This window comes from Chiloscyllium plagiosum, chromosome 18 (assembly GCF_004010195.1).
Source record: "Chiloscyllium plagiosum isolate BGI_BamShark_2017 chromosome 18, ASM401019v2, whole genome shotgun sequence".
Lineage (NCBI taxonomy): Eukaryota > Metazoa > Chordata > Chondrichthyes > Orectolobiformes > Hemiscylliidae > Chiloscyllium > Chiloscyllium plagiosum.
The window spans coordinates 15085916-15111724 of record NC_057727.1 but is presented as its reverse complement, the minus strand read 5'-3'; the positions used below and the strand labels follow the sequence as shown (position 1 = coordinate 15111724).

At 38.9% G+C, this 25809-nt stretch overlaps 1 protein-coding gene across 4 annotated transcripts in view; it reads left to right on the top strand.

The window, feature by feature from the left end:
- Positions 1–25809, top strand: part of LOC122558869 (cadherin EGF LAG seven-pass G-type receptor 3-like) — a 178976-nt gene that overhangs the window by 22646 nt on the left and 130521 nt on the right. For all 4 annotated transcript variants that reach the window (XM_043707749.1, XM_043707748.1, XM_043707747.1 and 1 more), the window contains exon 2: positions 13264–13902. In XM_043707749.1, coding sequence (XP_043563684.1) covers positions 13264–13902 — 639 coding nt within the window. The remainder of the gene's footprint in view (positions 1–13263; positions 13903–25809) is intronic.

The following is a 25809-nucleotide window of genomic DNA, read 5'->3' as shown; positions in this document are numbered from 1 at the left end:
CGAAACGTCGATTCTCCTGTTCCTTTGATGCTATCTGACCTGTTGCGCTTTTCCAACAACACATTTTTAAGCTCTGATCTCCAGCATCTGCAGTCCTCACTTTCTCCTGCTGAGTTTCTCAGCAATTTCTGTTTTTGTTTCAGGTTTCCAACGTCTTCAGTTTTTTGGTTTATTATGGAATTTAAATCTGGCTAGTTCTTGGTTGTTTTACTTTTTCTGTTAATTTATTGTGAGACTAAGACTTTTCTGTGCATGTTTTGAAGTTTAAATCTTATATAGTACAATCTAAATATACCAATATTAACCCACTGATTGAAAAGTGTGAAATCTGAATATAAGTATACAAGGCACCTTGCTGTCCAACTCCTGTAACTCTTGGAACCGAACTCTTCAGATAAATTATTTGAGGCATGGAAGATATTTGAAAATGTGGGATAGTTAGAGATTAAATTTAAATTCAGATGCAAAATTAAATTATTTAAAATTATGAATTTCACATTATGTTTAATGACATTCCACCTTGTTGCAATAGTGTGCTTGTCATTCTCAAACCTGCAGCTACAAAGAAACAGTAGAGATTAAGTACTGGGGCTGCTGGCAGTGCTGCGGTGAACTATTACAATTGTTAATAAGGGCTACAGATGGACCTTCCCCTGTTGACTGACTGAATTATATAATGACTTTTTGAATAATTAAGAACCAGCAAGGTTCCTGATTTGATTCGCAGTTTGTGCTGAGTTACTTGATCTCAACTGGGGATGCAGTTGGCTTGGTTTAGATGCTGAGAATTTTCCAGCGTTTCTGTTCCCGATTGCTTTCAACTGATATATTCTGTAACTGTGTGTAATTATCAGCACAACCAGTGAGGACAGAATCTGACTTAACTGAGGAGATGCCAGCGTGAAGAAGATTGCTGACCCTTCTGTTGAGAGTCAGATGTGAATAATGTATCTTGCAGAAAGTAGTGAAGAACTCCTGACATCCGCAAAATTGTAGCCTAACAAGGAGAACAAAGTGAGAAAATCTTTGAGTCAACTTTTAATTTGAGCAGAATGGCATTTGTGTCATAGGGAGGCATAAAGCTTACAATGTGATAAGGAATAAAAGCAATTAAAAAGCCTATACTGTGTGGGAATTATAATTGCAAATATCTTGAAAGAACATTATGAAAATGTAGCAAGAATCCCATATAACCTATTTAAGGATGCTCTGTTAACATTGTTAGAACTAAAGTAATCTAATATGACATCAGCTTCTAGTCACTAATACTATTGGGGTGAGGCAAAATCTCTGCAGTTGTGCTTTCCTGGCAAATGGACTGCATAATTTTTGCATTGATGGTTTACTTTGAAAAAAGGGTTTTAGGATCAGGCAGGCAAGCACAAAGCAAAATAGCAAAAATTCAGGCTACAATTAACAATTGATTAGCTGTTATAATTAGATTTACTGCCATAAGGAATAGTGAGAAGGGGATTTGAGTGTAACTGTGATTATGGAAATTTTGTCTGATGCTGTGTACGATTGTAAGCTTTCCAGTAGCTCCACTTATATTTTTGAATGGAGTTTCCACTGCATTTCTGATAACAAGAAAATGCAGTGGCAAAGTGAGAGCAGCTGCCAAGAATGTTTCCAGAAAATTGGCTATATTTTTGCCAAAGATAGACTTTTAAAATGGTGGCCAGGACCTGGATTCAGATGTCTGCTTTATTTTCAACAGATTCCATTTTCTCTGACAAAGAACGGGGGCATATGAAGATATGAATTATGACTACCATTCAGCCCCTCAAGTCTGTGCTGTCTTTCAGTAAGATTATGGGTAATCTAATTGTAACCTCAAATCCGCATTTCTGCCAACTAATGATCTTTCAAAACCTTGCTTAACAAGAATCTCTTCATCTCAGCCTCAAAAATATTCAAGGAATCTACTTTTATCACCTTTTCAGCAATCGAGTTCCTTGACCTTTGTCTGTTTTAAACATAAGACGATAAGAAATAGGAAGAAGAGTCGGCCATTTGGCCCCTCAAGCCAATTCCATCATTCAGTAGGATAATGGCTGATCTGACATTCCTCGCGTCCACTTTCCTGCCCTTTCCCATCTTTGTATGTTTTAATCTAGTCACTTAACTCTTCTGAACTCCACCGAATAGAAGCCTACCCTATTTAACCTTTTCTCATTCCAGATATGAGTAAATTCGTCAACCTTCTCTGACCTCCAAGGGCCAGTACTGTGCCCTGACCTTTCGTTGCAGTCTCATCAGTGCATTGAATAACTGAACGTAATCTTCCTATATGTGTATTCTGTTCTCCTTGTGATAAATTGTGTTGTGTGGCATTCTCACTCTACTGAATGGGATAGACTTCAAACAGATCTAGCAACTCAAGACTGGGAATCCATGAAATGCTCCAAATGCAATGTGCAAACTCATGATCTAGAGATCTCCCACTTTACCATTACTTTCAAACCCCAGGATCAACCCCTCAACAAAAAGTGAAGGAGGGCATATAAGGAGCATGACCAGGCATACAAAAAAAAATCATCTTGGTGAAGCTACACAGAACTGCTTGCATGCCAAAGAGCTAAAGCAGCAAGTGATAGACAGAGCCAAACAGTTCCACAATCCAAAGATCAGATCTAAACACTGCAGTCCTGCCACATTTAGTCATGATTGCTGGGGATGGACAAGTAAACTCACTGGAGGAGAAGGCTCCACAGATGTCCCCATCATCAATAATAGTGGGCCCAGCATATCAGTGCAAACGATGAAGCCGAAGTAGTTGCAACAATTTTCAGCCAGAAGTGCTCTATGTATAATACAACTTGGCCTCCTCCAGAGATTGTCAGGATCAGTCTGCAATCAGTTCAATTCCCTCCACCTGATAGCAAGAAATTGTTGGAGACACTGGACACTGCAAAGATTGAGTCCTGACAACATTCCGGTAATACTAGTCAAGACTTGTGCTGCAGAGCCTTCCTCACCACTATCCAAGTTATTCTAGCACAACTACAACACTGGCATTTACCCAACAGTATGGAAAATTGCCCAAGAATATCCTCTATACAAATAGCATGAGAAATCCAACGTTGCCAGTTATAGCCCTATTTGTCTGCTCTCAAAGTGATGGAAGGTAAAATCAGTAGTGTCATTAAGTAGAACTTACTGAGTAATGACCTGCGTAATGATGCTAAGTTTGGGTTCTGCTATGGCCACTCAGATCCAGACCTAATTACAGCCTTGGTTCAAACATGGACTAAAGAGCTGAATTCTTCAGGTGAGATTAGAGTGACTGCTCTTGACATCAAAACCACATTTGACAGAGTATCGTATCAAGGATCCTGAGAAAACCTGAAGTTAACAGGAATCTGAGGAAAGCTTTTCACTGGTTAGATTTATTCATGGCACAAAGGAAGATGTATGTGCTTGTGGGAAGTTAATCATCTTGGCTCAAGGACATTTCTGCAGAAGTTCCTCAAGGTGTTGTCCTGGGTCCAGTCATCTTCAGCTACATCACAAATGATCTTCCCTCCATCACAATGGCAGAAGCAGAGATGTTTGCTGATGTTTGCACAATGTTCAGCATCATTCAAAACTCCTCTGTTGCTTAAACAGACAATGTCCAAATGTAGCAAGACCTAGACAATATCCACATTTGGGCTGACAAGTGGAAAGTAATGTTTGCATTGCACAAATGCCAGGCAATGACCATCTCCAACAAGAGAGAATCTAACTATTGGCCCTTGAAATTCAGTGACATTACAATGATTGAATACCATCATCCTGGGGGTTAACATTGACCAGAAACTGAACTGAACTACCATATAATAGCTATGGCTGCAAGAACAGATCAGAGCATACAAATCTTGCAGCAAATAACTTATCTCCTGACTCTCCAAAGCTTGTCCACCACGTAAGTCAGCATTGTGATAGAATACTCCCCACTTGGCCTGGTTCCAACAACACTGAATTTTGGCACCATCCAGGACAAGGCAGTCATTTAGCCCATTGAATCCACCAGAATTTAACTTGCCGTGATCCTCTGTCTCAATGCTATTCTCTCTCATGCTTCCCCCTACCCCTTGACACTTTTAGGTTATAGAAATCCATCTATTTATTAAATGTATTCAGTGATTTCATCTTCATGCCAACTATAGTAGAGAATATACAGTAGAGAATTCCTCAGGCTTATCACCCTCTGAGATGAAGAAATTTCTCGTCACCCTGAAACCATGACCCACTGTTTTGAACCCCTGCCCATGGGAAATATCATCTCTACATACAGAGTATCAGGCCCTCTCAAAATTTTATACATTTCATGAGATTTCCTCTTATTCTTCTAAACTCCAATGAATATAGGTGGCTTTGTAATGGCTTCAATGGGCAGGCAGTGGATAATGACACTGGGCTATGACAATGCAAAAAGCCAAAGCTGAGGGGGAATTTGGTGATATTGACCATAAATAAAAGCTGAATTGGAATATGTGGATCCTAAAAGCTGATAGAGATTGACAAGGGTAGCAATATAAAAGAGTATCTTGACTGTCAGGCAGAGCCTGGAACTCTCAGGTATGTGGCAGAAGTGGGTACTGCAGATGCTGGAGATTAGAGTCAAGATTAGAGTGGTGCTGGAAAAGCACAGCGGGTCAGGCAGCATCCGAGGAGCAGGAAAATCGATGTTTCGGGCAAAAGCCCTTCATCAGGAATTCCTCATTCCTGATGAAGGGCTTTTGCCCGAAACATCGATTTTCCTACTCCTCGGATGCTGCCTGACCTGCTGTGCTGTTCCAGCATCACTGTAATCTTGCTTCTCAGGTATGTGTTCAGGCAAGCATTACCTATATGCCTGTTATTACTCCATGCCAAGTACCAGAAGTCACTCTATAAGTTAAATGTAATATATCTTCTCTTTAACAATCCCTCATGTTGAGGAGGATTGTTTCTTGTGGATAGCTGGGTGAAGTGAGATGTTTGCATTGGTTGTGGATTCAGAGATGGGTTTTGAGCCCTGCCTTAGTGTTACAATATATAAATGTTTGGCTTTTAACCCTAATGTCCTCCTCTGATCTCTTCTTGGCACATTTAATGTGGCATTATACTCATCTGATGCTGTTGGTAGATTGCATTTGTTATACCTCACTAGGTCAAGTTCCACTTTTGGAGTCTTCACAAAAGTTAAAACTTTTTCTCAAAGTTTTAACTTTTCCAATTTGACCAGTCAGAAAGATCTAAGTTTATAGAAAACACTGATTATGTTTTTGTACTCGAGCAGAATTACCATAGTTCAATGGATTTTAACAACAGGTAAAATTGTGAACTGTCAGTGTAACCTGTACCAGTTGAAACTCTTAAGCCTTCTGAAACCCCCAATTCACACAAGCACAGGTAAGGTAGACATTCAAATACATATTGGCCTCATGGATGCATGAATGGAAGGGAAAGAAGTAGTGGGTAAAAAAATCAATTCGACCAGTCCTCAAGATTTTGATGAAGGGGTCCGTTACATATCGCGAATCCATTAGTTTTTCAAGTTTTTCCTTCAGGCTCAGTCTTCACAGTAGGCACTGGTTCACAGATTATAATGTCTTAATGGTTAAAGATAGCAACTGATGTGGGGACAACAAATTGGTTTCTTTAGTTTCAGATGTTTTTCTGGGGAAAGAGACACATATGCTCCAGATGCTCAAGGGCTCTTCATTGTGTCATTCATCTCCGTGAGCTGCTTCGTAACCAATCAGATTTGCCATCAAGCAGATGACCTTTGCGTCCACAACTTGTCACAATTCCACAAACCAATTAGCAACTGGTTGGTCTCTGAATCTCTTCTTTATGTACACATCGTGGTGCAGTGCAGTAATTCCTTCCTCAGCCTTTTGATGTAAAATAGTCCTTTTCCCAATTCAGTCCACAATCAAAAATGAAGTAAGATCCAGTTTACACACATCAGACTGCTGTATTTCAATGCATCTCACCAGATGTTAATCATAGCTGCCAGATTGGGAATGAATATTGAAGCCCTGCCATATATAGTCCAGATCAACTAGGACTCCCTTTTTCTAAATATGACTACAGTAAGATTAATGATGTATGAGCACGGCAATTTTATTCTATTGAAGTATAAATTTGCAAACAACTGTGTTTGGACTGGTTGAAGAAGTTCCTTTGAGGTCCTACAGAGACTTTGTACAATTGTAGAATATGCCTCATTAAATCATTGCCTTGTGAATTATTAAGATGTTAAGACAGTAAGTTTTCTTTTAATGGGCTAGATTGAGAGGTACCTTTCACTATGTAATGGCTTTGCTGTCAAGCCATCATTGGAAATTAATCTCTACTTTTCTGGTTGGTAACTGTGAAACGCTCAGTGATAAAAGATTATTCAAGGAGAAAGTGAAGTGCCACCATTGTCCTGTAAAGCTTTTATCTTGATGGAAGAAGTCATCTGTGTTGTTGTACAGATGTGTGAGGCATAATATATTTATTTATCCAGTGCAAAAGGTTCTTGAAGCATTCCTTTCATTACATCAGTTGTGTAATTTTATAGTCTCTGCAAAACTTCTTGGCAAGGAAGATAATTGCTTCGACTGCTGTCTTCTGCACAATTCCTAGTTCTGCGGCTACTGTTCTCAGAGTTGAGATCCAACATTGTAAATATAGTTAACAAATGCTGAATTGGACAGTCTGGGAATTCTGTTGTCAAGAAACAGGTTTTTCAGATCTTCTAGCTGAGAGTTAACTCCATTACAATCAGGGTAATTTGGAGTGCTTCGTTAATCAATAACTCCAAGTCTGCTACATATGCCAAGTCCTTTGTTACAAGGTTGAATCCTCCATCATTACGCTTTCTAGAACCTTTGATTAGAAGCTTGATGTTCTTCCATTAGTTGTCCTTGACTGACCCAGACCCTCACTGTTCTGAGTGAGCCCTATGACTCTCCAAATGGAGATATGGCACTGTACTATTAGAACAGCAAAGATTTGTAATTCAGCTGTGCATTTAGAAATTCTGAGTTTGCATGTGCCTGAGTCCTGCTTTACAAGTAATGAGTGTGTTTATGATGCATCTGTATTTTTATGCACACTCAAATAACTGAGTTGTACACATTCTATTAATATATTGTATATTTCACAATTTTTGGAATATTTTATTCAAACTGCAATTGTTAAGAACATCTATCAGAAACTGGCAGGAATGAATTGATAAGATAGAGAGTGCTTTTTTTTCTTAACAGTAGTGCATCTGTCACGTTCTGTTGAATGCAATAGCTTAGCCAAGTGTTCATTATTCATGTGTGAGACTTAATGAATGCTAGACAGCTGTTCAATCACAGGGACATCATGTCTAAACTCTGTCAAGGCTTGACTAAATGTCTTCTGGTCTTCAATCCGTAATGAGGCAATATAGACTCATGACTATCTCTACAAGAATAAAAATGGATATTGGAAGTTTTTATTCACTTCTACAACTTTTAAAGCATGGAATGTTTTATGATAAATAGTTGTTTGGATTGAGATTCTAACACGATTTAAAAGGTAAGTTACTAGCTATGCATGTGAAGAGGGGAAAAAAGAGCAAACAAGAAGAGTGGTGAAGCATAATGCATCATTTGAAGAAGTGAAACTGATGCGATGGAGGGAATATCTGTCTCTAATCTTGTGAATTCCATGATTACTGTTACTTGGGTGTAACATTGAAGAATTTGTAGTACCAGTGTAATACTAAATCCTAGAAATCTACTAGGTATCCTTAAGTCATTCTATTTTTTGCCACTTGCATTAAAACTGAATCTGAGGATTTATAAAGGAGGTGAAACCTTGTCTATAGTTGATGCTACAGTTACATCTATATTTGTAGAATTAGTGCATGCTCAATTTTCATAGGTTTCATTTTCATTTGATTGGAGAAATTCTTGGCTGTTTCTGCAGCCAAGTTCTTCCACGTCTCCTGTTCCAAAGCATTCCATTGATGCAATTTTGATGTTTTCACTGCACTCACACACTATTGAATTCCAGAAGAACATTAAATAAGAGTCCTTGAAGCTCACCGTTGTCATTCACTGATCATACATGTTCTTCGATTACAATTTCATCTTCCCACATTTATTCTCTTTCTCCTTTTTCTTAAAACAGAAGCAGCATATTACACCTGCTATGAATCTGAAATAAGAACAGAACATATTGGGGATATTCAGCATGTTTCCTATATGCCTGATGAAGGGCTTTTGTCCGAAACGCCGATTTTCCTGCTCCTCAGATGCTGCCTGACCTGCTGTGCTTTTCCAGCACCACTTTAATCTAGACTCTGGTTTCCAGCATCTGCAGTCCTTGTTTTTACCTGATCCATATTCAGCATGTTTGTCAACATCTGTGTCGAGAGAAACAGCTAACATTTCAGGTCAAGGACCTTTCTTGATCTGAAATATTTTTCTCTGTCGATGCTGAGTATTTCCAGTGTTTCCTATTTATCTTTTTTCCTGTGTGTGCAGAGAACCAGATACTCTGATTATCCTCTTTGGACGACAACTTTTATAATTAACTGCATGACTCAGTTTCCTTTTTTTATTGTTGGTTTTCAGGTGAATCTTATAGAAATAATCCTGCATAACATACGCTAAGCAAGTGATTTATCATACTGTGACAACCTGTGACAAACCCTGTTGCTGTTAAGCAGCTATTGAAAGATTTCCTCAACAGTCGTGTGAAATCAGCAGGACCAATGATAATTGGCTGACTTTTGCAAAAGTGCAGATTGGTGGATTGTTTTCTTTTAAGCAATGTTTGCATTCTTTTTTTAATAAGGAAGAAAATCAACATTGTAGGATATGATTGCATTGTAAACATATATATGCTGGATATTAATGCTGATATATGTAAAGTGTCAAAGAAGATAGAATCACCTATAATTTGTGTAGTGACACAGTACAAAGGGGTACTGTTGGATCAGTGCATAGACCTGACAAGTACAGTCCTATTACTGGTTCACTGATGATATTACAAGTAAAGCATTTTGCACAGTTAGAATAACATGAGGTAAATCCAATTTCTGGAATGTACCTTTAATGGGCTTGCTGCAGACATCCTGCTGTGTGTGCAATTCTATGGATTTGTTAATAATTTTTCTCACGACTGCTCTGTGATTTTCTTTGACTGCGATTGCAATTTAGATATATCTTAACTGTTATGTCATAATCAGGTTGAATGGAAATCAATAATTAATATTTAAAAATAAGCATTTGTGAATGCATGAGGATAGTTTTGCAGCAGCTGATGTAATATTCTGCCTGGTGAGCTGAGAGTAACTCTGCATCATACATCAACAGATACATTTTCAGTTACTTTTATTGTTTTTCCTGGAGGAAGCATTCACCAAAATGAAAACATGTAATCATCCATCTGAATCAAAGCAAAATATCAGAATAATTTGGGGCTGATTTCTTATCTGCCAGTTGTGGCTGCATAAGAGGAGGTGGTTTATTGGTAATGTCATTGGTAATCCAGAGCTCTGGTTAATGTTCTGGCTTCATAGGTTTGAATCATGGCAGCTGGTGAAATTTGAATTCAGTGAATATCATGAATGAAAAAATAAAGCTAATTTAATCATGACTGTGTAATATTTAACATTGTCAGTTATTGTTTAAAAACTCACTAGGTTCATTGATATTCTTTTGGGAGGGAAATCTGCCAGTTTTACTGGTCAGGCCTACTTGTGACTTCAGACCCACAAAAATGTGATTAACCCTAAGCCAACCTCTGAAATGGATGTGAGAGCCAATCAGGTTCAAGAGCAGTTAGTGATGGGCAACAAATGCTGGCTTAGGTGACATCCATATCCGATATAAGGCTAAACCAAAAAATGAGGAGTGTAGTACAGGGTGTACCTAATTTAAGAATGTCCAGCTTAACCAACACTCGTATTTAATAATGCAGTCTCATATAGGAGTGTAATTTTAAATGTCCAACATGTGAGCAGCTAGTTTATATTGTCCTGCATTGTGTTTCAATTTACATACAAATCAACTTCTAAACTGACCCAAGAATGGAATCTGTTAGCAACTTGGGGACTGTCTGTCATGCCTTTTGAATAGTCGTGAAGTGATCTCTTCTGAGTCTGGCAGCTATTCTGGATTGGACTAATTTGTATATGAACATGAGTGCAAGGTGGGAGTTCCATCTGGCTTACCGGAACTTGGAAGCAGAAGTTTCGATAAATAGTTGGGCTCAGAATAGAACATTTCACTTTGAAGGTGATTTCTGAGCAGCTAAAACCATCTCCTATTTACAAAATGGATCTGCTGCTCTCATCTTGTTATTTTTAAAACATCTGCAGAACTTAAATAGAAATTGGGTCTTCTCTCCATACACCCGCTGATTTGAAGTCACAGATTTCATAACTAGTGTCAAAGAATTTTTTCTAATCAATATCTGTCCAATGTCACCTTTTGTAAAATATTGTGGAAGGCAATGTACCATTACTCCACCTTTTTATGATTTGGAGATACCGGTGTTGGACTGGGGTGTACAAAGTTAATTGGAAGCACACTAGCTTTCGGAGCGACGACAATCACCTGATGAAGGAGCGTCACTCCGAAAGCTAGTGTGCTTCCAATTAAACCTGTTGGACTATAACTTGGTATTGTGTGATTTTTAACTTTGTCCACCTTTTTAAACACTCTTGCTTTGTTTCACCAGGTATTTCTCAAATACACCCATTTGACCCCTTGAAATTCATTGCATATAAATGTTCTGCAAACCTGGTGTTACAGATCTCCATCCCTAGTTAATATTTATAACACTGCAGGAGCTGACCTGGATGAGGTATTGCCAACAGTAAATAGACAGAGTGGTGTATGTTTTCTTTCATTTCTGTTATGAAAATACTTTGAGGATAACTTTAACTTAACTTGTCAGGTGGGAATCTCATGCAATTGAGCATATTGCTCATTAATTACTTGCTGAATATTGGTTTCCATTGTCTTCAACAAAAAGGTCCATCTTTAATTGATCCCTTCCTGATTGGCAGATTAGTTTAAAATTCACCCTTTAATCTATACAGTCCTTTGTGTTTGGATGAATTCCATGAGACCCCTCCTTGGCATATCTCAATGGAGCAGCAGTCAATAAACGGGGAGTTGGATTACCGAAACAGTAATATAAGCCATAAAAAATCCAGTTCAAATTGTGTAGTGTCCTGGTCAGACCCAATCTTGAGTATTGAGTTCAGTATCAAGATATTTAAGTTGTTTGGATGTAAGTAATATGTGGTTGTTTTGTTTTTAAGCAGTTAATGTTTAAGAAACTTTGGAACACAGATCATTATGTTGTAAACTTCAAATTGAGCATTACGACTATCTGTTTTCAATAATTGATTTGGACGGTGATGAAATAATAGAACTGCTTTTAAACTAAAATGTCAATTTGTGTATTTTTTGTCAAATTGAGAGTAACAAGAGGAATACAATGTTTCTAACATGTAATGGTATAGGCAACCTTTAGCGATCAATATTGGTATTAATTAGGCAGTGCCAACAAGATGATTATTGTAGTTTCTAAGCAAAGCTTTAGCTACGGTAAGTTAACTTGAACTCTCTTTATTCAGTTTAGAAGTTGAAAAACTGTAAAACAAGTCATTAACATATGAAAATGATGGGCAGACAGCAAGCATCTGCTCCACCAACCCTGTCGCATACCACTATGGTGCAACTGAACACCATGAACCACATTAATCCCCCAGCAGGCAGGAAACTCCTAAGAAAAGTAAAAAAAGGAAATCCTTAAACTGATTCGGAGTCTGGAAATCTCTCTCCATACCTAAAGTTGATCAAACAATTTTCCAATTGCCATAGTGACATTGATGTATGTTGCCCGATATTGACTGTCTGATCAAGAAAACAAACACCTGATGTCAGATGAGTCCCATATTTACGTATCAGCAGTCCCTAGGTCCTCTCTGATATAGCTAACTTCAAAGTTGTCTTAAGCTTTTATTAGCTCTACTATCCACGAAGAAGTGTTCACGTTGTCTATCCATACTGAACAAAGTTTAATGGAAGATTTTACATTTAGCTCACTACAGGGAGCCAATTACAGGGGTTTCATTTGCATACTGTGACCCTGATAATCTGAACAAAAGATACAAAGTTGTAGTGGTGCTTTATGTCCCTGGGGTTAATTTATTGACAGAAAGGAATAACATCAAGAAATGAATGAATGATCAGAGATTTTTTTTGTGTGGTATGGATCATTTAACTCATTATGCATTCAAGAACGCAGACTTATGATGCCAGCCAAAAAAGCAAAAGTTCACCAGAGCAGACATTGTAAATTTAACTCACAAAAGGTTGTCTTGACTACTGCCATTGTGATAGAAACAGCTTTGTTTTACTTATCATGTAGAATTTACAGTTTAGAAACAGATTACTTGATTCAGCTGATTTACTTTTATGTTCCACTTAAGCCTCCTTTCATGTACTCCTTCCATCCCTATGAACGTAATCTCCTATACCATTGTACCTTACGTATGTCTAGCTTCCCCGTGAGTTCATGATTCAGAAATCTAAACCAACATTTCAGTGCAGTACTGAAGAGTACTGCACTGTCTGACGGATGAACATTTAGATGAGATGCCCAGCTGACGCCTCAGTTTGCTCTCTCGGGTAAAACATCCTTTGGTATGAAGGGCTTTTGCCCGAAACCTCGATTTCGCTGCTCGTTGGATGCTGCCTGAACTGCTGTGCTCTTCCAGCACCACTGATCCAGAATAAAACATCCTCTGGCCTTGTTTGAAGAGTAGCTGTGTTCTTCAATACATATATTCCCCCCCGCCCCGCCAATATCACCATAAAACAAATTGTCTGGTCATCTGATTATTGTTTGTGGAATGAAATGCTTTGTTTCCTAATTTAGAATACAGGAATTACAACACTGTCTTGTACTTCAGGATGCCTTGATGTTACAAAAGTGTCAAATAGGTGCAAACCATTTTTGTTTTGTGCTACCTCCACACCCCATTAATTAATAAATGGAAAGAAATTGTGCATTTTATGTATTTAATGTGGTTTTGAAAAATGCCATTTGAAGAATATTGTGTGTTTTAAATTATTAATATGTCTTAAATTATCTGTTCAAATTACTATAAATGCTAATTAACAATGTACATTTATTGCATGAGCTTTCTATTCTGGCAAATGGAAACCATACTTCAAGATGAAAAGCACAATGATCCCAATACCACATGTTGATTGAGTAACTTCACTCTTTCTGCTTTTCCAGATGGGATTCATAGTGTGACAGCACAGTGTGTTCTGAGAGTAATTGTCATTACGGAGGAGATGTTGTCCAACAGCATCACGGTGCGTCTGGAGAACATGTCACAGGAACGCTTCCTCTCTCCTTTGCTCAATCGCTTTGTGGAGGGCCTGGCAGCAGTTTTATCAACCTCCAAGGAGGACATCTTTGTTTTCAACATACAGAATGACACTGATGTCAGCGGCAGCATTTTGAACGTGAGTTTTTCTGCTCTGGTTCCAGGTGGGAGCCAGAGCCAGTTCTTCTCCTCCAATGAGCTTCAGGAACAGCTGTATATGAGCCGAATGTTGCTGACCTCTGTCTCCATGCTGGAGGTTCTCCCGTTTGATGACAATGTCTGCCTTCGGGAGCCCTGTGAAAACTACATGAAATGTATCTCGGTGCTAAAGTTTGATAGCTCTTCTGCATTCATTGCTTCGGAGTCCATGCTCTTCCGGCCCATCCATCCCATCACAGGTCTGCGTTGCCGCTGCCCACCAGGATTTACTGGAGATTACTGTGAGACTGAGATCAACCTTTGCTACTCAAATCCCTGCCAGAATTCTGGAATATGCAGTCGCAGAGAGGGTGGATACACATGTGTGTGCCGTGAGGAGTTCACAGGTTTGTTAAACTAGAATTATTTTGATTCATGGTGAAGCAATCTTTTTTTTTAATTGAATAGAGTTAAACCTGCCTGGTTTTAACATCAATTTATTGACAGCAAAGTTGCATGCATTTCAATCTCTCAGAATAATCCCGAGATACCATCTTTGGAAAGCCTTCTGGTCCTTTCAAGAGGGAATTGCTGGGCATATTAAATGGCAGGAGCTTCTCAACAGGCAAGAATTATATCAATAAATTAATAATGGTTAGTAATGTCTTCAGTCCTGCTTATCCTAGCTTTTAGGAGAGTAATTCCTCACCAGTGCATCACATATTCTGATCCAAGACCCATATAACTTATTGTAACAATGTTCGAGTGCGCCTCACCTCATCTCTAGTTACCATTGTTGATATGTAGTTGATTCCAAGTTGCATTTGAGGTAGCCAGTCTATAGAGAACCAGCTCCTCCCCATATTCATAACCAGAATTGTCTTTTGGCTTGAGAAAAGTGTGATGTCTATCAAGTAGCACAGCACATCCTGCTTGACCCATTAGCATCATTTTATGAAAACCAAGGCTGACTCACCGTTTTGAGCTGCATATCTGTTGGTATTTGAGGATCTCTTGCCTTTGAGTGGTATAGTGGTTGTTGATCCCACAATGGTTTTAATGTAAACCTTCTCATATAGCATTGACGTTTCCTTATCTGTGACATATGACAAGCACTTATTGTTTTTAACCAGTTTGTTCATTTTAATAGTACTGGTTCCAAGATGTCTGCTTCAGCTTTTGTAATATATGTCAGTTTCTTGACCGGAGAAACAAAAGCTTTTTTCTCCTGTTGAGAAACTGATATCTATCCTAAAAAGTTTGCCTCCATCTGTTTCTGTTGTTCTGGTGTTATTTGTATGCAATTGCTGTTGTCCAACACCTTCCAATTTCATTGTAACTCTAGGTTTTAAAGTATTTCAGAACCAAGGGTTTTTTGCATTATATTAAGTTCATGTGTTTATGTTTCTTCAGCTGAAATACCTGTAACGGCATTGCAGTTGTTGTGTTTATTGAATGGCTAAATTGCAATTCTCTGTAGCATTCCTGAGAATAAACTCTTTGCTTAATTTGTATGTGCATAAAGAAAAAGCATCTCAGGGTCACCTCAATCTTTGCCATTTCTATTTCCTTTCTTTTCTTTGGTTGGAAAGGTCTATTATAGATTGGTTTGGGATTACTTGTACTTCATAATGAGGCCCCAAGAGAAATCAACAATTCCACTGCCATCTTGAGTATTTCGTAATTAAATCTCGGTCTAGTGTAAGATGGGATTTGTATATTGAAGGTGACTGTTGGAGCTTGTGGCAGTTGCCAAAGGAACCAAACGACAGAGCTACAGGTTCCATAATTGGGTATTGTCTCATTTTAGGTACAAGCTAAAGAAACCTGGGAACAAGATGGAAGAGTTTATATCTCTCAGTCTTTGCCCTTTTCAAAATATACATGTTTTGTTACCTGCTCCATGGATCTCCTCTATTCCATGACTCATTCCCATAATAATATGATGGATATGCCATGTGCTTTTAACTGCCTGTAATAATGTTTAGTATAACTGGTTTGGTGACTATTGAAATTACGCATGCCCTTTTTTAGGTCCCTTCATTTCACTGATCGTAAATGGATGGTAAATCTAGTAACAGCAATTTTTAATGATGCCAAGTTACGTGGATAGTTGTCAAATAGGGAGCTGTGCAGCATTTAAAAGTATCTAGTTAAGCAAAATAAATTAACTATTAAATGGTAGATGGATCTTAATTGCCATGGGTCCAAGAGTAGAGCATGGAAAGAGGCCTTTGGCCCATTGTATCCTTGTTAGTTATCAAGCAAGTATTGATTGAAAACCCATTTTCCAGCACTTGACCTGTAACCTTTAGTGTAGGGGTGATGGCCTAGTTGTGTTATTGCTAACCTATTAATCTGGAGATCCAGAGAGTGTTCTGGGGACCTGGGTTTGAAATCTGTCATGGCAAATGGTAGAATTTGAATTCAATATAAATCTGAAATTAAAAAACGAATGATGACCATGAAACCATCATCGATTGTCAGAAAAAAAAATATCTGGTTCACTTAATGTCCTTTAAGGAAGGAAACTGCTGTCCTTATCTGGTCTGGCCTACGTGTGACTCCAGGTCCATAGCAACGTGGTTGACTGTCAATTGTTTTTGGGTAATTAGGGATGGACAATGAATGCCAGCCTAGCCAGTGACACCCACCTCCTATGAATGAATTGAAATAGCATACAAGGTTTGTCCTTTAAGTGCTCATCTAAATTGTTCTTAAATGTCTCAAGGGTTCCTGTCTCGACCACCTTTTTTAGGCAGTGAGTTCCAGATACCCACATCCCTCTACATGGAAAACATTTTCCTCAAAACCCCTTTAAAGTCTGACATTTACCTTAAAACTATGCCCCCCGATTATTGATACCTCACTTAAGGGTAAAAGTTTATGTCTGTCTGTACACATCCCTGAGAATTTAATGCACCTTAATCAGCTTTCTCTAATCTAAGGAAAACAGCCTCAACCAATCTAGTCTGTCTTATTGGCTGAATTGCTCCAGCCAGGCAACTTCCTGGTGAATATTCTGCACCCTCTCTCGTGAAATCAGATCACTGACTGACTATAGTGTGATGACCCAAACTGCCCACTACTCCACCTGTGGCACACCTAACATTATATATAACTCTACCATAATCTACTTGTTCTTGTATTCAATGTAATGTGACAGTTAGTAGAAATTAACAACCATGGGGCAGCATGGTGGCTCAGTAGGGAGTACTGCTGTCTCACAATACCTGCCTTGGGAGATTGTCTATCTGTGTGGAGTTTGCATGTTCTCCCTGTGTCTGCATGGGTTTCTTCTGGGTGCTCCATTGTTCAAGGATGTGCAGTTTGGGTGGCTTGATCATATGAAAATGCCCATAGTGCCCAGGGATGTGCAACTTTGGTGGACCACCCATGGGAAACGTACAATTATGGGTGGAGGGTAAGGGGCGGATCTGGGTGAGATGCTGTTCGGAGGGATGATGTGAACTCCATAGATTGAATGGCCTACTTCCACATTGTAGGGCTTCTATGATTCTATAATGTACATGATCACATCCTCTTTTCAAATGGTGACAGTTAGCTGTGGGAGTAGGCAAACCAGTCTCAAAGGAATGCTTCATCAAGTGCTTCCTCTTAGAGAGAGGAGACTGCTGCACAACATTTAGCTGACATCAGCAAAACAAAAAAAAATTAAAACTATAAAATTAAGATGTTCACTGGTTACTGCAATCTTAACTGGTAATGTTTGCTGTTTTGAGGAGGCAGCACAATGGCTGAAGGTTGTGAACTGCACTGTTGGGTGGGCATTCATGATGTCTTAAAATCATAGAATCCCTACAGTATGGAAGCAAGCCATTTGGCCTATCAAGTCCTATACTGATCCTCCGAACCCAGACCCACCCCACACCTGTAACCCTACATTTCAGATGGCTAATCCACCTAATCTGCACACCCTGGACACTACAGGCAATTTAACATGGCCAGTCCACCTAACCTGCACACCTTTGGACTGTGGGAGGAAACCGGAGCAACCGGAGAAAACCTATGCAGACATAGGGATAATTACCTGAGGAAGTGAACATGGGTCCACACTGCTTTGAGGCAGCTAACCATTGACTCACCGTGCCGTCCATCTCTCACTCTCAAAACTGTAAGTAAAATAACAAAGTTAAAACAAAATAGTAACATTTTGGTGAAATAAGAATTGAAATTCTGTGGTGGTCAATGGTCAAGCAAGACTGATCACAAAGAAAGTACTGTGTTTTGTAGTAAACCAACACTCAACCAAATTGCTTTTAACAAACAGATAGTGATTGATTGGCACAGCCTTCTAAACCCTCTGTGTGATGTCTGATAATGTGGAAGTGATGCACATTGAGGCATTAACAAAAATACCCCAGCTACTTCCAGACACTATCCACACCCACAGTACAAGCATGTTGCAGGCCCAAAGAGACTGCCCTTAATGCTGAAGCTGACCATTAATTCCACTGTAATGCCAGTTCAATGCAGCATGTCAGCTATTCGTGTTTTTATAACAAGTGTCATAGCTGCATAGTCAGCCCTATGTTGACCTAGAGGGTATGTAGTCAATTGTACGTGATCACTGCCAAGAATGCATACCTTTTGCTGTAAATATGGGTGGGACGTTACACAAAACTGTGCAAAGTATGCCATTTGTGCTACCTGACGTCCCTTTATTTCTAGTCTTCCTTCTCAAATGTTCCACTGATTTTCATTTTGGTTTTTCTTTGAGTTTTAACTGTTATAGCAATTACAATAGGACTTATGAAATACATTTCCATAAACTGCAAACCTGCACAACCTATTATGTACATGGTGAAACAGCTTAACTTTAAGAAAGTACATAATGTCTCAAATTATTGAAATTTAAGTAATTGCAGATATTTAGGAAATTCTGACACTGATACAAAGTTTGACTGGAAATTGAGTGTTGTGTGAAATGGGTAAAAGTCAGCTGTATTTAATTTCTCAGACAAAGTTATTTGCAAATCCTACCACTACATGTTATTAACCAAGGACGTGGGCTTGCAACAGTAGTCTGAAATAGAATAAATGGGTTTGTGAAAGGAGGGAGCCTGGAGACCCAAATAGCCTTTCTGGTTATATATTTCCTTACGCATCCTGGTGACATCTCCGACTGGCCAGTTACTTGCCACTAATAGGCTTCCTGTTACTGGGTGAGTAGCTGCTTCCACTGCATAACTGATTCCAGCAAGATTTCCCAGAGGTGGTAATGGGTCTGGTGGCTGACCCAAAGTCCTATTCTGCACACATCCGACACACACTCCTACCACGCACGCACACATGCAGCTCTGCATGCTTCCAGCACAGTCTCTGTCAGCAATTTTTAAAATGCTGAGAGACAAACACGATGTTAATTTGATTAGCCTGTGGAGATGAATTTTAAAACTAACAACCCTCGAGCAAGATTAGTGATTGAAAACATTTTATATTATTTGCACCAAACTTGATCAGCAGTTGACACTGTCTTGTTAATAATTTTGAAAAGGTGCTTGATAAATATCTGGTTGTGGATGGGTAGAGATTTATAGTCAGAAGAACCATAATGGTTTCTGTGTTAGAAGAGTCAGCATGGAAGTATATTCTACACAGCTAGGTCAGTTCTCAGTAATGAAATTATTGGGATTTGATTAAAAATTGACATTTTCCTTGATTATAGGAAGCATTTCCGCTTAAGTTTCCATTGACAAATTTATGATCATGCTCAAGACCATAAGCACAGTAGCAGAACTGGGCCATTCAGCTCATCACGTCTGCTCTGCCATTCATGAGATCATGGCTGATCCAATAATCTTCAAATCCATTTTCCTCCCTTTTCCCCCATAACCTAGTCTGCCTTTTACTGACATGTATTTGACTTTGTAGATCATTCATGACCATTTAGGCAGTAAGTGGACCTATTTAAGATGGTGTATATTGACTGGTTATTATCAAGGTTGAGTTAATATACAATGGCAGCTTGTTAAGAAATGTCCTGAGAGAAGGACAATCTTATCAGAGTAGAGTAACAGTATCCATTCGGTACTAGAGTTATATAAACCGTCATGACACGTGTAACAAAAGTAGACCATTCAGTAGATATTGAGAGTCAGTGTCATCACTGTTTAACATGAAAGCGTCACTAGCATAAAAAGTTCCCAAATTTTAAGAGAATGCTATGGAAATCTATGGATCACTTTTAGGAGGTGTTTTGGTGCATAATAATGTTACAGAGTGGAGAAGCTGAACCAGCTGGGGCTGTTTTCTCTAGAGCATTGGAGGCTGAGGGGTGACCTTATAGAGGTTTACAACATTGAGGGGCATGGATTGGGTAAATAGACAAAGTCTTTTCCCTGGGGTCGGGGAATCCAGAACTAGAAGGCATAGGTATAGGGTGAGAGGGGAAAGATATAGAAGAGACTAAGGGGCAACTTTTTCACACACAGGGTGGTACGGGTGTGGAATGAGCTGCCAGAGGATGTGGTGGAGGCTGGTACAATTGCAACATTTAAGAGACATTTGGATGGGTATATGAATAGGAAGGGTTTGGAGGGATATGGACCGGATGATGGCAGGTGGGACTAGATTGGGTTGGGATATCTGGGCAGCATGGACGGGTTGGACCGAAGGGTCTATTTCCATGCTGTACATCTCTACGACTAACAGCCAAGGTCAAATAGTTACTCAGACAAAGATGCTAATGTGGAACTGCCAACATTTGAAAAAATACTCAGTGCATTCCTAGAGTAAATTAGTGATACATCCAGTTGGACAGAATCTTTTTATGTCAGTGAATATCTAATTAATTTTCAGCTTTATACCGGGTGAGTGTCACTGTCTAATTGCATCATTCACAATGGGTGAACAACAGAAATTTCAACCAGTACAGATATGGAACCACATGGATCAAGTGAAACTGTTCTCGAGATTAAAGGTATGCTATAAGCAACTCTACAATGCAAAGGATGTAAGAGTAAAGAATGTATATATAATGCAGAATGACTGAACCACAGCCTTGAGGCAGTATGCTGCCTGTCTTTAACTCAACATTTTTCAAGGTATTTAACTAGTTACCATCGATACCAAACTAGTCAAGAGAGACAACATTATGCCAAATCTGTCTGAAGACTAATCCGAGAACTACTGGTCAAGGAGCAAATGGTGGAAGATTTCGTTGAGCTTCCTAGATTCATGTGAAACACAAAAAGAAGAAAGAATTAATTGTATTTATCTACACCGACACAAGAGAATTGTTTCATACTGTCAGCGAGATGAAAATCTAGGACTACGGAGGGTTTGCAGAAATATTTCAGTCCTGCTCTCACGAAAGAAAATTTAGATGACAAAATCAAGCAAAGTTTGTGAGAAGATGCAGATGAGGAAAAAACGACAATCTACTTGAGCTTGTTGATCAATTTTTAACTGAACAAAATTTCACAGCAGGTTTGGATTTGACGTCAGATAATGAAATGACAGAAGTTCAAGTCAACTATTTAAAATCTTCATTTCGCAAGGAGGAATTAGCAGTACCAGCTAAATCAATAGCAATCTTCAAGTAACATGACTGAGGATATAAACGTGCTGACTTCACCAGTAAGAATACTAGCTAGGACGATTAAGGATGTTCTACCTAATCAACAAGTTGAAGTAGAGAGTTGACAACTTTCAGCTCCAATGTATTGGCAGATTAAATATTTGCTTAAACAGATTGAAGATGAGTTGTCCACTCTGGGAGATGGGAGCCAATACTGAGTCTAATGTCCTCAGATTAAGAATACTATTGAGGAGAAATTGACAATTGAGAAATTCAGGATATTACAAAAAGAAAATATCACTTTCAATAGAACAGCAATCTTCCATGAAGGGAATTCATGAGATCAAAGGCTCTCTAGATGTTATGGGCCAATTACAGTTGTTTTGTGACATAAATTCGGGAGATTAAGTGTTCTCCAGATTGGGTAATGGGCCGAATATCTGGTTTAGCCAAACTGATGTCCTCAGCGAAAGACATCCAAGAAATAAAAGATCTTCCATTGTACAGAATCTTTACAGACTACAGTGTATCAAGAACGGAGTCAAGGTCAACAGTTCTCGAGCCAAAAACCAACTAATTTTCTAAGTTTGATGAAAGTATGTTCTTGAAAAATGATGAAACCCTTAGAATCCCTAAATTTGTGAACTCCAATTTGGGGAAGTGGTAAATGCAATTATATGCACTGATGCAAAAATGTTAACTTTGGGGGTACAAGAAGCCTGGGCAGAGATTTGAACATCGTTATAGTTCTGAATTGTTAGAGGAAATGTGCATGTTGGAGACTGCATTAAACTCCACGTAATCTGACGATATAATTTAAACTGAGATGGAGAAAAGGCAGAACAACATCGGATTTTGTAAAGATTTGTGAAGATTTATATCTAAGGTCCAACCTTAGTAATAATGTCCATCATCTTAATGTAATTTGAACCTGATTGCTATCGTGCAATAAACTGCATTTCAATTAAGACACAAATTCTTCTCAATAAAGCACTGTTGGTGGTCTAAGCTGCATGAGCCACAAGCTGCTAAAGGTTGGCATTGCAGCATGGATTGCTGCCGCCATGGTGAAGGGAATGTTATATTGGAGTGGACTTTCAACGAAGAGGGTTGCTTTCTCCTGGATGGTGTCATACTTGTTTTTTGGCGCACCAGTCGTCCAGGCAAGTGGAGATGTTCTGTCATACACCTGACTTCTGATTTGTGGATGGCGACAGGTTTTGTGGAAGTAGGAAGTGAGTTACTGCATGAGCAACACCTTTTAATAATTTTTTTTTAAAATGGGAAACCCACTTGTTTTTCGTAATAGAATTACTTGTAAGTTATTCAAGCTGTAGTTTTGGGTCTATGTAAAGCTTGGAACTGCTGCTGAATTATGTTAGTTATGCTGGTAATTTACCTCAAATCCATGACCATGGATGTGCTTGTCTGCTAAAAAGGGTCAGTCACAAGCTTACCAACTTTATTGCTGCTGCTGTAGATTGTTTTAATGAGCTTAATATGGTTGGTTAATAGCTGTTGCAGTGCCAGAAACTTGTAATGGGCACTTCTAGGCAAAGAAGCTTGGATATTGGATGGGGGGGTAAGTCCAGGGTTTTTGATTGAGGATGGATGAAACACCGTAAGGAGAGCTAAGAGGGGTACATGAATTAAAGTTTTGAAGACCAGGGTGGAGGCACAAAGTGGGTAAGGTGTTATCATGGGGCTTGGGTCCCCCCCACCCCCAGTGTGTGCCAACTCCTCCCTCTTTCCTAATTTTTCATCAGAGTCAGTGGACTATCCACTCTCATCTGTCTTCCATCCATAACTGTATTATCGTGAGGGCAGCATCATATTCAGGTCAACTGGCTTTTTAAGCACAATCGATTGTCTGTCAGTGAGTCTTTTCAAAATGACAGGTGGGCTATTGGTTTCTGCATTTGCTGGCATATTGTCATTGGTTCACAATCCAGCATCACGATGCTGGAATTTGTGCATTCACAAGTCGATGGCAGTCCCTATTTCCATTGATACTATCCCATCCTATATTCAGTAGCAGAATGAAAGTTGTCATCTGAATTTGTATGGAGCAGTATTATCAATACGCCTGAATGCTCTGAAAGGAAGCCAGAGAGGAGTCTTTCTGTTGATATACATCTTTCTGTCTTCCATGAGGTCTGATAAGTAATTTCATGTTTGGCTTTGGTTTTTAAGCGCATTTGTGGTATCAGAAATTTTAATTCCACCGAAATCCTATTTTATTACATGTCCATCTTGGGGTGATTTGCATTTTTTTCCTGTCAGTAAAAGCTCATTGTTGTTTGTTCTACAAAATTTTCTGTCTTATTCCCTTCCCTTTGATCTTATACAAACAGGAGGCATGAAAAATAATTCTCTCCTTATAAGTAAATAATCAGGTCAGTTTGCAGTTGATGGTGAGACTTGTCCCAACGATGTTTAACATTGTTCAATTGCTGTATATATTTAGCAAGCTGTTCAGAGTGGTCCAAGGTACTGAATGTGGTAGGAAGGCAGATGGGGCATGTGCGTGCGTGTACACGTAATCAGCACAATATATTTAGTATGTAAGCTTTCAGCATCAGATGAAAATAGTGCTTTAGAATTGTGCATTCTATGTTGACAGTATTTACAAACTGAAATCGTTTGAGATTTATGGTCTTCAGACCCCTTGATCATGCTCGCTATCCTATGCATTTGGCCTAAAAATTGAAAAAAAATTAACACTGAGGAGGGCCGTGTCAAAATACAAGAGAGCATTATTAAAATGGTGGTGTGTGTGTGTGTTAATGCCAAATGAGTATTGGGATATGCAAATGTGAGGTGACACATTTTGATAAGGAGGCCACCTACACTTCAGAAAAATGAAGCCTAACTGGTGTTGAGGTGTAAAGGGATGTTGGGGACAAAGTTAGAAACCGTTAAAAGTAACAATATTGGACAGAAACATGCACACAAAAAGCTCAGGTTCATTTCTACAGGAATAACACTGAAAAAGTGCTGTGTTAAATTTATGTATGGGAGGAGTTTATCATTCCAGCAGAATTCACAGCCTGCATAGTGGCAGTACTGATTGCAAATCCTACCAACCTCTGATTAGCAGGCAGAGCTCAGTGGGTCACATATCTGCCCCAGTGTCGTCCCGCTTCCTCCTCATCAGTCAAAGCAAAATGCTCAGAGTCACAGTGTGATTTTATCTCATTCATCTTTATTCCGGGCCCAGGAGGGAGAGGGAACGACCACCCATGTGCAAAATACATGAGTTCACGGTCATCTCTGGAACAGCAGTTTTTCAATGAACTATATCATTTTACGGGGAGGAGCATCCAGATGAGGCAACATACATATTGATTGGATGATCGTTACAATCAGCAAGTGTTAGTAGTAAAGATTAAGCCATCTGCTGTTACACAATGAATAACTGACTTCATTTAATGAATGCTTTTCACCTTGTTAAACTGACCTCACATACTGAATGCTATCTCATCTTGTTAAATGGCTCTACATAATGAATGCTTTTCCACCTTGTTAACCCATTACCCTTGCCTCCAGCACCCCATTGTTAACTTTACGTTCTTATCTGATCTGAGTCATGCTCAGCTGAACCTCTTGTTTCACAAAACCCATAACTCTTTCCCTGCCTGTTTATACTGTATATACATTCTCACCAGGAGTCTTGATTTCAACTTCTCACAATTTTTTCCAAGGTTCATTTTAATTATATAAATCATCTTGCATAGCATCTCTACTTCCAAAATAGAATATATTTTGTGGAGATAATGTTCCTTTTTATTAAATGACTTATTTTGCTCATCATAGGGAAATAGACCACTTCTATTAAAATTGAGGTGTGCTACTGTAAAATGTAGAGCAAAGCTACTTTTGTCCAAAATTATGCAAATTTCAGCAAACACTCTACTGCATTTGTGTGAATCTATCAATTTCTTGTGGTCTTTGTGGTCTTTCAATTTAGACTGTTGGTCTATGAGCCCATAGCCACAAGGAACTGTTATGGAGGCCACATAAATGAATTTAATATCAAACATTTATAGAACAGCATATCAACATGGACTGGATTGAAACTTAGATCTAAAAGTAAAACAAATATGTCTGATTTACCATATCACTCAGTTTTAGAATTGATTATACAGGTTTATCAACAGGACTTGGTTCTTCATATGATGCTGGTCACCCGTTAGGTGGATTGATACTTATGAATGCAACTAACTTTAGCATCTGTGGAGTTGGAAGTTTACCTATTATGTGTAGGTCTGTATTCATTAGAAACTGCAGCTTGCATAGATGCCTCTTGGATCTTGTATAGGTAATAGCAGCACAGGCTACAATTTTTAAGGATTGGCCAGCTGCTTAATGCTTAACATGTGATTGAGTTCCCTCGTGTGCTTTACATGGTTCAGCTTTGTATATTAGGAATTTAGCAAGATAATGATTTTAATCTCCTGCATGTATCATTTCGAGTCCAAGGTTGCAGTTTTAAGTTGTACTGCACAATACGATACAGCCCATCACAGATTTTTGTTTTGAAGAAATTCATCGCAATTAGATAAAGGGAATTGCAGAAGTGGATTTAAAAATAGCCACAGGTGAGACCGTGAGAGCTAACCAAAGTCAACAAAAAAATTCAGCACAGCTTGTTCCAACAAACAATCAGTCTTTGTTGACAACAGAACTGCATGCAAATGGCTAAACTTGGAAGAGAGAGGGAGTTGCTCTCAGTTTCTCTCACAAGTTCATGCTTTCAGAGAGAAGAGCA